This window comes from Triticum dicoccoides, chromosome 6B (genome assembly GCF_002162155.2).
Source record: "Triticum dicoccoides isolate Atlit2015 ecotype Zavitan chromosome 6B, WEW_v2.0, whole genome shotgun sequence".
In the NCBI taxonomy this organism is placed as follows: Eukaryota; Viridiplantae; Streptophyta; class Magnoliopsida; order Poales; family Poaceae; genus Triticum; species Triticum dicoccoides.
The window spans coordinates 19,441,217-19,455,641 of NC_041391.1; the positions used below are offsets into that span (position 1 = coordinate 19,441,217).

A 14,425-nucleotide genomic window follows, 5' to 3' on the forward strand; every position below is an offset into this window, starting at 1 on the left:
ATCTGAGCTCGCGCTCAGAAATCTAATTTTGTTCCCACAGTCCATACATAGAGAGAAACCAGAAAAGAAAACGCAAAACACGCATACATGCATGCATGCTTCCACAAATGGGTTACCACATACCTTTGTGGGGCACCTGGTAACCTCACATTCATTGTTGACCGCTTATGACCTCACATTCATGGGAGAGATTTCCTGACCTCACATTGTCTCTATAAAAGCCTATCACATCTATGAATCATGTGTCTCCACCATTTCAAATCCTCCGCACGCCTAAGATACCACTTGAGAAATTACTAATGGCCAACGGAAAGAATGTCGTGGCCATGTTATTTCTCACCACCATTGTGGCGGTGGCGGCCACAAGGCCAGCCGAGCCCTATGGCGCTGCGGAGGAGAACACATTGAAGATGGCTACCCCCAGCAGGAAAGGGGTTGACGCTACATTAGCAGCTACACGTGTTGTTGCCGCCGAGAAGTCCATCAAGAAGGCTGAAAGCGCCACCACACCAGAAAAGGCCGCGGCTGCCAAGCAAGATGGAGCAAAATCTGCTTCCGCTGCATTAAAGTACAATGCCATCTCTCAGCAGGCAACTGGTAAAGTTTCTCCTATCTCCCCAGGCAGGAAAGAAGCAGCCGGTACTTTAGCCGCCGCACACTATGCTGCCACCGAGAAGTCCATCAAGAAGGCCGAAACAGCCACGACACCTGAAAAGGCCGTGGCTGCCAAGCGAGACGCAGCAAAGTCTGTTGACGATGCATTAAAGTATGGTGCCATCTCTCGGAAAGCAGCTGGTACAAGTTCTTCTACCTCCCCCAATAGTAAAGAAGCCACCACTGACTTAGCAGCTATGCACACTGCTGCTGGTAAGATGAGCACCAAGAAGGCTGAAACCGCTACCACACCTGAAGAGGCCGCGACTGCCAAGCGAGCTGCAGCCAAGTCTACCACTGCTGCATCAAAGTATGGTGTCATTTCTCAGCAAGCAGCTGGTACAAGTTCTTCTACCTCCCCCAACAGGAAAGAAGCTGTCGGTACCTTGGCAGATGCGCACATAGCTGCTGTCGAGAAGTCCATCAAGAAGGCTGAAACCGCCACCAGACCTGAAGAGGCAGCACCCGCTAAGAAGGATGCCGCGAAATCTGAGGCTGATGCAATGAAGTACGGGGCCATCTCTCAGCAGGCCGCCAACAAAAATGGTGCCTAAGTGGTGCCTTAAACACCTATTCACGCGCAACATCGTCTGCATACTACCATGCATGCAAAATAGCAGCATTGAGATATCCCATTATGCTAATTCTCATGCATGCACGCTTTGTTTAAATATTCCCATTACCAATCATGTTTTAATGTCTTGCTAGTTTTACTTTTAGTAGTGAGACACGCTTGACTTGCTTTAAAAAAATACAATGATCGATGTGTACATGTACTATCTGAAAATTAATAATATGAGTTCCAACGCAATTTGTGGTTTTTGTCATACTTTCGGTGCAACCAATGCACACATCCAATACACAAAATTGGCCGAGTCAATGTATTATGGCTCCATGGAGAGGCGAATCATGATTTAATGTCTTGCTTGTTTTGCTTTTAGTTTTAGTAGTAAGATACGCTTGACTTGCTTTAAAAATATATACAATTATCGATGTATACATGCATTATCTAAAAATTAATAATATGAGTTCCACTGAAATTTGCATTTCTGTCACAATTTGAGTGCAACCAATGCACAAATCCAATACACAAAATTGGAGGAGTCAATGTGTTATGGCTCCATAGAGAGGCAATGATATACAATATATCTTCATTACTTTAAAAAGAACTTCAGGTTTCATCATACGTCTGTCATTCATCCAACCTCCCCGCCAATTCTTCCTATTTCGATTTTTTTCTCCCATCTTTGATTTTTCTCCCCATCGATTCTACCTAAAATGTCACATGTTTACTATATATGTCAAGTGGTTGTGTGATGAGACGGCGGCTTGGCGCTTCAGATTTATTCCAGCAACTGATTGTCAAATTGAGTCATCTGCTGTCCTTTCGATGGTTGTAAGAAAGTAATCGATTACCGTTACTGGCCATAAAGTTATATTTTCTTGTCTTAATGAAGGGTTGCATACAATGCGCGTAGGTCTTGACACCAACGTTGTCAACTCCATGTACAATCAACCAATCACAAATCACCATTTTTTTCTTCAACCATGTGTTTTTTTTGCGGAAAGAACCTCAAAATATAAAAATATGTCAAACAATTATCAAGCGCACATTATATATTCTCCCTAGTGGGCGACACAAGGGGTGCGTCAATGGTCGATGGGTTGAGGTAACTGTCACGCCCAATATGCGACCCTATCCTAAAGGAACTCGAAGGTCCCACCAAGGATAGAAGCGCATATTGGAGACGCTTTTGCAAGGTGGATATCATTACATCATACCATTACATAATAGTTGGGGATACATACAAAGGGCATACAATGCCACATGAATACAACAACATCATACATAAGAGCAACATCCGACTACGGATGAAACACAAACAGAAACTCAAACTACATACACCCTGCTAGCCCAAGCTGCCGACCAGGAACCTATCCCCTGAACGACGAAGCAGAAGAAGAACTCAAAACAAGCAAGCATCACTCTCACGTCATGATCATCACATTACCTATACATGCAACTGTTGTTGTAGTAATCTGTGAGCCACGAGGACTCAACAATCCCATTACAATGGGTATCAAGACTAGCAAAGCTTAATGGGTAAGGAATGGATAGTGGTGAGGTTGCAGCAACGACTAAGCATGATATGATGGGTAACTTACGAATACAAGAATAACATGAGAAGCTACGTAAACGGTCGCAAACAAGTAATGATCAAGAAGTGATCATGAATTACTTACTTTCAAACATAACCCCAAACCGTGTTCACTTCCCGAACTCCGCCGAGAAGAGACCATCACGGCTATACACGCGGTTGATGCATTTTAGTTAAGTCAAGTGTCAAGTACTCTATAATCGGATATTAACAAATTCCCATCTGCCACGTAACCGCGGGCATGGCTCTCGAAAGTTTATACCCTGCAGGGGTGTCCCAACTTAGCCCATCACAAGCTCTCACTATCAACGAAGGATATTCCTTCTCCCGGAAAGACCCGATCAGACTCGGAATCCCGATTACAAGACATTTCGACAATGGTAAAACAAGACCAGCAAGACTGCCCGACTGTGCCGACAAATTCCGATAGGAGCTTCACATATCTCGTTCTCAGGGCACACCAGATGAGACATCCTACGAGTAAAACCAGACCTCGAGTTGCCCTGCAGTGGCCCCGCAGTCTGCTCGTTTCAGACCAACACTCGGAGGAGCACTGGCCCCGGGGGGGGGGGGGGGTTGATTAAGAAACTAGGGGTCCGGAGAAAATCCCCTATTTAAATTTTTAGTTATGTTAGGCAAATGGTAAAAACCAATGTTGGGCCTTGCTGGAGGAGTTTTATTCAAAGCGAACTGTCAAGGGGTTCCCATAAACCCGACCGCGCAAGGAACACAAAATCAAGGAACATAACACCGGTATGACAGAAACTAGGGCGGCAAGAGTGGACCAAAACAGCAGGCATAAGGCCGAGCCTTCCACCCTTTACCAAGTATATATATGCATTAATTAAATAAGAGATATTGTGATATCCCAACATAATCCCGATCCAACATGAAGCAATCTTCAACTTCACCTGCAACTAACAACGCTGTAAGAGGGGCTGAGCAAAAACGGTAACATAGCCAAACAATGGTTTGATAGGAAGGGTGAATAAGATTAGAGGCTGACATGGCAATTTGGGAGGCTTGATAAACAAGTGAGAGGTAGCGCAACATAGCGATAGAACGAAGCAACTAGCATAGCAATGATAGTAGTGAGATCAAGGGTAACGGTCATCTTGCGTGAAATCCCTCTAGGAAGAAGAATCAGTCCATGAAAAAGGCGAACGGGCGAAGATGAACCAAGCATAGTCAAATGAATCCTCACGATCGCAGCGAAATAGGAACTGTCGAGAAGAAGCACAAACGGAAAGAAGCAAACAACATGGTAAACATACAATACATAAACATTACATGATGCTCAACCAAGTATGATGCATGACAAGGATATATGATGCTACTCATGGCAAGAGATGATGCAAACAAGCACAACACATCAAAGCAAGTTTAAATGAGGCCGGAAACAACATATAACAATTCCGGTAAGTCCACATGCAAATTTCGGAATTGGTCCAGATCTTAATAAACCTTATGTTCAAGTAGTTAAATAGAAAGTTAAAATGCACCATGATCTACACGAAATTTTAGTCAAGTTACATATAAAGTTCAATTAATTTGAAGCTACGGTCTAGAAGATATGAGGAAAACAAGCTAAACATGGCATTGATGCAAAATGCATTCAAACATCAAGAAAACACTCTCAAAACAAGCATTCAACATGATATGATGCAACTACATGCAAATCTAAGCAAGTTTCATATAGAACATGCTCAAAACAGAGCAACGGTGCAACGCGTACACTCCAAACGAGATATAACAACAATCTGCCCAAAACAGCAAGTAGGCACTTTGCAAGCATAAAAACAACATGCTACAGGATTCATATGAGCATAAACTTGACATGCACTTCATGTACAGATAACATACTTCAAATATCATTAAGGTTCAGGTTCATAGGTATCAAGATTACCAATGTTATCAATGCAAAATGCAACTTTATAACACATGAGCATATACATGAGCAGAGTTAATATGATGACATGTAGGAGGCATGAAACAAAGAAGCTACAGCAACTATACATGGAAACCAAGGGCATGGAATCAAATTACACATAACAAAGAGCAGACAACATCATGGCATCATATACATATGGCTCATGGATTAGTGGGAACCAACATGACAAGATTGAATGTTAAAACAGTTTCAGCAAGTGTAATACAACAACATTATCATATCATGTTTGCCAACATGGAAAAGAGGCATATGATAGCTAAATTTAGCAACCATGGCATGGGAACAGAGTACTCATAGCATACTTCAAATAATGTAATTGGAGAATCTCGAAAATAGGCATGGAAAAATCAATAACATGCTCCCAACAAGGCATCATGAAGTTAACAGAAATCTGGAACAACATATAGGCATGTCCATGGCAATGAAAACATATACTACAAGACATATATATGGCATCAAAAGGCATGTCATGATATATCATAACATAGACATCAAAACATGTCAACTAAGCATCTCCAGATTATGCATTGATTAATTGGTAGCATCAAGCAAACATGGCATCATGATATGACAGAAACAGACTTGACAAAACATTAACAGCGAGTAGCCCACTTCACAAGCTTGACGCACACACTACAGAGCATATCAAAATACACGGGTTGCACCCTTGTAAAAATGTCATGATTATGCTCCTAAAACATGTAGACATAATGCTCAAAAGAATATCACACAAAAAGATATAAAAATGACAAATAGGCAATTTAAAGCAGTTTTCAGCAGTTAACAGCAACATGTACTTTTGCAACAGAGATTAAGATATCAAGATGCACCCTAACATGAATGCAAAGCACACCAACATGTGGATCATGAAGAGAAGAACATGTGCATATCAAGATCTTCATAATAGGATCAATAGGGACAAAGTTATACCACTCACAAGATGCATACATGTTGTTAACAAACAACAAATTCCAGCAGTTTATATCACATAGCAGTTTTGCAAAAAGATTAAGGCATCAAAATGAACATTAACATGTATCAAAACAACTCCATCATGAAGAGAATCAAGAGATGAACATTTCGATATATCATGCACGCAAAACGGAGCCACAACCACAAAGTTACACCATCATGAACATGCACACATGCTGATAAGAAAGCAGGGACTTGGTAGAAAAATGGACCTCGGGGAAAAACGGGACGAGGGGATCCCGCGGGACGAAGCGGTGCCGCATGCCGTTTGGATTGGGGGCTCGGGCTGGAACGGGACGAGGCCATCCCAGCGCGGGGTCGAGGACGACCGGCGGCAGGGCGATGCCTCGGACCTCCGGCGAGGCGCGGAAGTCGAGGCGGCCCCAGGAACGGACGGATCCGGCGGCGCCTTGCTGGATCCAGGCGAGGGCGAGGCGCACGGGGAGGCGTGGGTCGGCGGCGGCGCGGGAACGCGGCCGAAGCAGGCGGCGCTGGAGGGAGCTTGCCGGCGGGGTCGACGGGGAGACGCAGGGCGGCAGGGTCGGGAGGACCGACACGGGATCCGGCAGCGGGGCCGATGCCGTGGAGAGGTGCGAACGTCGAGGAGGCGGAGTGGGTCAGGGGCGGCGAGGTGGCACCCCGGGCGCACCGGCGGAGGGGCTAGGACGTGCGGGCGAGGGAGCCAGGCAGCAGCGCAGGCAACTCGGGCCCGTCCCGGCCCGGGGCTGGCTCCCCGTGGGCCTGGCGGGCCGCGCGGCGGCGAGGGAGGGCGCTGGTGAGGTAGCAGGCAGGGATAGGCTGAGGGAGGCGATGGCGCTGAGGTGGCAGGCCATGATTGGCCGGAGTGAGGTGGCTGGGGAGGGCAGACACGTCCGGCCATCGGTGGGGAATTTGTCCTGCGGCGCGAGGAGGAAGGGGGCTAGGGTTTGGACCCAAAATTTCGTAGGGGGGGGGTCTATTTATAGGTAGAGGGAGCTACGAGAGTCCAAATGAGGTGCAGTTTTCGCCCACACGATCATGATCCAACGATGATGAGCATGGAGGGGGTTTAGCTGGGCTAGTGGACTGTGTGGAGGGGTGTTGGGCTGCAAGGAGAATGGGGGTTTCGGTTAACTCTGTTAACCACTGGGGAATCAAACAACCTCCAAATGGAACGAAATTTGACAGGCGGTCTACCGGTGATATACCAAGGCCACTCGGCAAATCTTGGCCCATTCCAAGAACGTTTTTCTCCCGCTCACGAAACAAGGTCTGAGAGGGGCGACAGGTGCATGCGAGTGTGGTTGGGCTCAGAACGGAGAACAGAGAGAACCGGGGTAACCCGAACGGATGCAAGATTTGAAAAACATCCAGGTGAAATGCAGATGATGACATGGCAAAATGCAACACGCAAGAAAATGATATGGCAACGACGGCGAATAACTCAAGGACACCTGGCGCAACTGTCTCCGGGCGTTACAGTAACAAAGCATGAATACGAGAAGGATTCAAACAATTGAAAATTTTGAATATGATTAAAATGCACAACCAATTTTTGAACTAGCGTGTGCCGGTCTCTTATGTTCGTGGAACTTTAGATCCTTGTAGTTACAACTCAAATATCACTACCCATCAGGCATTTTCTATCCATCTAATGAAAATGGAACAAAAAGAAATCCATGCCCATCAGCATTATGACATTAGTTTTTGGACATCCATCAGCTGTAGCTATGCAACAATTAATAGAATCCTTCCCGTGTCGATCTCCGGGCAACATAAGAAATCCGACACATTCTTCTCTATATGCAAAACCCATATGACCAGAGTCCTACAAATAGACAATTCAGAGCATATCAGCTACAGGGCTCTACTAAAGTAGCTGCCCACCAATTCTAGTAGGTCTACAATCAACTACGGAGTAAGTTGGAAACAATGCCTCACGGTAAAGCATTTTTTTCTGCAAAATCTGACCAGAAAGTAAATAGCCATCGAATAAAGATGTCAGTTAAGGCAAAGGCAAATGAAAGTGGCAAATACCAAGAGACTGGCAGAGGATGATTGGCTGAACTTACATCTTGCCATGACCTCTACATATGAAGCTTCTGTCGATGTCGTTGGTCGGTACTGTCATGAGTTAATTTGTCACAGGGCAGCAGATGATGAATGCCTTTTTGAAAACTGCTCTAATTCATTTGACAATTGGCAGGGTCCCTTGTACAACTGATGTTTGTGCCAGATGGCACAGAGGCAAGAATGACAATCCATGCAAATAATATTCATGATATACAACAATGGGTCAATAGCTCCTATGCGACATCTTTCGTGGGAATTGGATGGAGTGAGACATTGTTTGACAGAATGGCTTTGGGGCGACACTTTTGAGCGAGTAAATAGCCCACACACGACATGGACCTTAAGCTGAACTGATGCCCTCATTAACTGTTATGGGCTAGACCCACAACTTATCCACATAAGCGCGGGACCCACCACTAGTCCAGTAACCATGGGACCCACCTCTTCGCCCGTGCTTGTCCGCCCACCGCTGCCCATTGCTTCCCCTTTCCCCATTCTTCCTCTTCTCCGGCGACCTAGTCCAGATGTCCACCTCCTCCTCCACACACTCAAAATGGCGTCAGTATGGTCCAGTGCCGCTCACAACATGCCCGTCATGCCCACGCCCAGAGCCTCTGAAATGGTGGGTCAGTAGGACTGATGAGAATGGAAATCTTGGGTGGGAATTTGTGAAGTGCTTCAGCAAATAAATGGTAGGAAGGGATGGCAAGGTTAGATCTTAGTTCTTAGCCCGTTCTTTCACTGCCGTTTGCTCTGATTTCTCCATATTTTGTTTTTCCCCTTGAATTTTGAATTTAGGGTTCATGTTGTTGTTTTCAGATGCTGAAGAAATGCACGCATTTCGAGTGGATGGATGATTATGTTGAGAGGATTCAGTTCGAGGGCTATGTTGATTCGAGCGAGGCCGCAACATGGGAGCTCAATTTGGGCGGGGTGTCGTAGATGGAGAATTTTGGGAGCTTGGACAGAGGGGCGGGTAGAATCATGCCGATGGCGAGCTATGCGCGCAATGCTGAACCACACTTGGAGTCTGAATTGACCGAGGAACTGAAGAAGATCAAGAAAAATCAAATGGAGGTGATCAATTTGCAGAAACAAGCAAATATCATGGGAAGGGGTTTTATTGTTGTGTCATTGCTCTGTTTATGTTTTACTTGATATTCATCCATCATTAGAGGGGGCATTTAGGTCTGTCAAGGCATAGGATGCGATATGTGTGCCATGCCAAGTTTTTATAACTGAATCGAAGGAGAAATATTTAATGTTCATGCTCTGTTCTTATTCTTCAGTTAACAGGGTGCACACCCCCAAATTCAGAAACAACAAATCTTGCTGCAGAATAGATGTTGGGCTGTGAGAAAATAACCAGGCCCAAATTAAGAAAAGCCCACCCACGTAGGGGTACCAGCCCAGTTTTATAGCATAGCGGCACCCATGTTAAAAAAATGTTTAACTAAATCAAAATAAAATGTTGCTTCGGCAAATAAACCTTTAAGAAACATGTACTTATTTACTTGTTTTTTCTTTAGCCAAATTTTCCCGTCGAATAAATGTTGGGCCATATGTATTGTACTTTTTTGTTTTTCTTTACATATTTGTTGTGATTCTTTTTATGCATGTCTATGGTTCCATGAAACCCAAATTAAATGGGGATATGTAAAAGCCTTATAAATCATTTTTGGAAATGATCATGTTAAAATTCTATTCAAATAGGTCCAAGAAAATGTTCCTGTTTTGCTCTGAAAATATTGGTCAGAGATAAAATTCAAACCAATATTATTAGGAGCATAGAAATATATATTTGGGCATTTGAGTTGATCCAATAATTATTTGCACAAATAAAATTGCACCCTACACCTACTAGCTAGGGTGGCCCTAAATATCCAGGGCCTAGATACATGCGTGCCCACATGCAGCACACCAATATATGATTTTTTTCTTTTCGCAAAAACAATTGGTTACTCATACACTTGCATGTCCATAGTGAAATCTTCCTTGTATTAGTAACACATATATCAACTAGATAGAACATCAAGCACATATATCAATTAGCCAATATCAACTAGATAGGAAAAACAAAAACTAGATAGAACACTTTGTGAGTATGTGGGTCATGACTCATGATTTGGCCAACATTGTGAAGACCGTTTGTGTGGCGTGGGGAATGGGGTGTAGCAACACAAGGCAACACACATATAATAGCACGAAACGGGTACAACCCATAGCAACCCACAAAAAATAGCACGAAACAAAAATATAAAAATAAGAAAACCAACAACAATATAAATAGTAGCACAACTGATAGTTCCAATACATAGATAACATAGCCTTACAACTTAATAATAGTAGCACACAAGCATAAACAATTACAACTTAAAATACTAAAATGATAGATAGATAGCTAGATAGATCGGGGGCACCAAACGGGGTTCTTCTCTTGCTCCTCCTCTTGGCGAACGCCACCTCGCTCCTCCGAGCGCCCTTCACTCCTGATTGTCGACGGGGTATGGGAGAGTGTGCATGCCGTTATAGGTGGCGAAGATGTTGTTGAAGTCGGTGAAGATGTTGTGGGGTGGTGAAAGCAATAAACTCACACCCACACCAAAACAATCGGACGAGGAGGGGGAAGGCATCGAAGGGGTTGGTGAATGTAGCGAGGAGCCAAACCACAACGCCATTGTGATTGACCTCCTAAACATGGAACATACTTGGAGAGCCACGGGGGAGGTAGCGGTAGCCGGCCGAAAGGAAGAACTGCGTGAACTCGCTTGCGCCCCTCCACCTTGAGATCGCGCACACCCTAAGGGTGTTCTCTACATAGACGCCGGCGGGACAGAGCCTCTCCGGCACGGTGGGGGGGTAGCGATAGGTCGGGCCGTTGTACTGCATGGTGGCTTCGGCACCCTCTACTTTGTGGAGAAGAAGGAATAAGGAGGGCAGATGGGGGCAGATGTGAGAGGACGGGGTTGGGGTATGGATGAGGAGGGAGAGGAAGACGACAGGTATGGCTTAAATAGCCCTAGTGCGACGTATTTTTTTATTTTTTTAATGGTTTCACCAGGTGGAAGTAATGACCGGGCGACGTTTGGTGGCATCGGGAGTGTGTACACATGCATGGGAAACCAAAGGCTGCATGCATCAATGAGGTGTGCCCCTGCATCACTAGCCCCACTACGACGTTTCATAGGTGCACGCGTCTGTGCCATCGGTCGGGGGTCAAGGGGTCATGCTGACCCGTTTTCTATGCGTGTGCTGCCCGTGCATGCATGCATTGTAGGCTCCGATCGAGCATTGCAACGTAGCCTGCTGGCTAGTGTCTGGCTAGAGGAGGCGTGGTTCGGTCCAAAGGTCCAAAGAGTGGGCTTCTTTCACCAGAGCCCAATGGCAAGCCCACTCGTCGTAGCGCAAAAAATGTGTTTATGAATCCAGCAAATCAGAGCGTAGCGCGCGGATCGCTGACGTGTAGCACTGCATGCTGATCCACACCATAGAACACACATTGATCCAGTGATCCAGAGTTGAGGCGGTGGGTTATCCAGCATTGTCGACTGCAGCCAATCACAGAGCCTCACGTGGATCAGTGACGTAGCCCTAGCGCCTGATCCAGGCCGACCACTAACAGAGATCAAGCGCCGCGAAAGGGTGCGGGGTTTCAGATGTAGTTTTGAGTGGTTTTGAGGGGGTTTTGAGGGTTAGGGTTGAGCATAACTAATTAAAAAAAATCATAAAAAATATGAAACTTGCACTTATCATCATTTTATGTGAGTGAGTTGCTGGGAAAAATAAGAAACTTCCTCTATGGGTATTTTCATGAAAAAGCCTTCACAAAACATAGCTATCATGAACAAGGTTGCATGGGATTTAAGATAGGGTTTAGGCCTAAGCATGCCATAATTTATCCAAGCGATCTCATATTGGGCATGGACCCTATATTTGCACACTAGATATCAAGTTTTGATTTTTGGCCCATTTAGAAAAGGTCGAAAAATTTGCTTACAAATGGGGTGTTTAGCCTAGCTTCGGAGCTCATTTGGAGCCCATTTTTCATGACTAGTGTTTCACATCAACAATAAGTGCTCAGATTGATCGCTTAACATGCTTATATATGACTAATATTTGAGAAAGCATTATAACATCAATACCAGATACTAAACAATTTCAAATTTGAATTTTTGGTCAAATTTGAAATTCGGCCATAATTTGAATAGTATTATTCAAATACCATTTTACACAAATTGAGTATGTGGACCAAATGGATAGAGGCTGGGTTTAGTATGTGGTATTGACAAATTCACCAAATGGATAGAGGCCAAGCCTGTCAAGACGGCCGAATCCGGACCAGTGATAGACTTCATATTAGGGGTCGTACACCGTTACGGCGTCCCCCACAGCATCATCACTGATAACGGCACGAACTTTACGACCGACGAGGTAAAACACTGGTGCAACAACATGGGCATGATGCTCGACTACGCTTCAGTCTATCACCCACAAATTAACGGTCAAGTCGAACGGGCAAATGGTCTAATCATGAGTGGCATCAAACCCAGACTAGTGCGGTCCCTCAAGGAATCTAACACGCACTGGGTAGAGGAGCTCGACTCCGTACTCTGGGGGTTGCGGACCACGCCGAATCGCACTACCGGATTTACACCATTTTTATGGTATACGGCGCAGAGGCGGTCCTGCCCTACGACATAATTCATCACTCACCTCGCGTGCGCATGTACGAAGAAAGAGAAGCCGAACTCGATCGGCAGGACAGTTTGGACGCATTGGAGGAGGAGCACGATGTGGCAAAAGCCCGTTCCACATTCTATCAACAGCAAGCTCGAAGATATCAAAGCACAGAAGTACAGGCCAAAACTTACAATGTTGGCGAATTAGTTCTACGCCTGCGGGACAAGAAAAAGGACAAACTCAAGCCCAAATGGGAAGGTCCCTTCATAATCGACCAAGTCCTGACTGGTGGAGCATACCGTCTGCGAAATGCATCAGATAACCGACTCGAGCTGAACCCATGGAACACAACAGGCCTACGAAGATTCTACGCCTAGCGCCGAACTCTGTGTTCGTCTCCTTCCTCTGTCTATTTTTACACATTAGTTGTCTTATATTTCTCTCCTCCTCCCTCCTTTTCTATTACAGCCTTCTAAGGGCTCGTTTGCGCCTCGTTCGCACACAATTGACGCGCTATCCGCGCTCATTATACCTAGGGGCTTCTTTAACAGAAGCTTGTTCATACGGGCCTCATGCCCAACACATGTGTCACACTTCCGCATGTCCCTTTTATTCACCATTATATGCATCGATATGACTTAAGTTTTGGCCAAGCTGGGTTGCCTGGCTCCTGTGCTTACCCCTACGTTCCCGATTGTTTGGCTAGGTGGTAAAGGGAGCACCTCTGCGATTGTTACTGCCGGGTCAGCCGGATGTGTACCTCAGACTGGGTGAAGCCGAAAGCTAGCGTTCTTAAGGGAATATTCGGTCGGTGAACTAAAAGATTATTTTTACCTCGTTTATTTATCCGCCCCTAGATGCTTTTCTGCTTTTTTCGCAGTCCGGACATGCACTTTAGGGCATGCCTCCCAGGGAAAGGAACCCCTAACGGAACTATTCTCCCTGGAAGATGTTTCTTACTAACCATGTAATATAACATAATTAGTTGGGCACTTGTCTGTTAAAGCACTAATGACCCCTACGCCTGGTCTCCATGCATGCCCCGGTTCTTACATAACCGAGAGGGTATTTGGACACACTCCGGACTATCGGTCCCGAGGTTGAAGCGAAAAGGTCCGCCATGACAAACGATGTACAATCTGGCTAGAAGGCATTTTACATGTCATTTTAAATTACATAGTCAATTTGACTGGGTATATTCTTCTTCGACACCATCCAACAGGCTGTCTAATTTACAGTCCTGTTGGGAATACTTGGCGGCCAGCTCTACCTGGCCAAACACTAAACTGACAGGGATCTCCTTCCCATCGAGCCCCACAGGTCCGACCTCGGCCATGTGGTTTGGGTCAGCCTTCGTGTACTGCATCTGCACCATGGCCTAGGCCTCCCTGGCGCCTTGACGGCAGGCCGATATCTTCCATAATCGGAAGTGCCTCCGTGCTCCCTTAAGCTTCTTTGCAAGCTCTCCAAGGCCTTCGGGCATGGAGATGGATGGCCACAGAGCCTGGGCGACGCCTTGCATCACCTGTCGAACTCGTTCGTGCAGTTGTGATAGCTCGGGAAGAAGGTCACCCGTAGAACCGAGCATTTCCTCCGCAGGCCGACCTGTTAGCATACCTACAGACATAACTGTGTCAATCGACTTCCTCGCCGAACTCTTTTTCGAAAGTTCAATCAAGCACTTACTAAAAATGCCGCGTCGAAGCCGCTCATTCTCCTTCACGGAGTCCGACAGCTGAGCACGAACATCCTTTAGTTCCTCGCCCAGCTGGGTGTTGGCATCTTGAAGCTTGTTCTTCTCTTGCCTCACCCTCGTAAGCACGCTCTCGCCAGACTTTAACTGGCGCAAGAGTTGCTGCTTGTCCGGATCCACTCCGGAGCCATCTGCACTGTTATTGTCAGAATTGCACACATGCCGCACTTCACAACATACTTATCTTTCAAAGCGTATATTACT

General features: G+C 45.7%; 1 protein-coding gene across 1 annotated transcript; it reads left to right on the plus strand.

Moving 5' to 3' along the window:
* Positions 1 to 259: 259 nt before the first annotated feature.
* LOC119324368 (trinucleotide repeat-containing gene 18 protein-like) lies at positions 260 to 1,481 on the plus strand. Its single transcript, XM_037598156.1, has one exon. It carries the CDS (start codon positions 300 to 302, stop codon positions 1,206 to 1,208), a length of 909 nt encoding a protein of 302 aa, XP_037454053.1. The 5' UTR covers positions 260 to 299; the 3' UTR covers positions 1,209 to 1,481.
* The last annotated feature ends 12,944 nt before the right edge of the window (positions 1,482 to 14,425 follow it).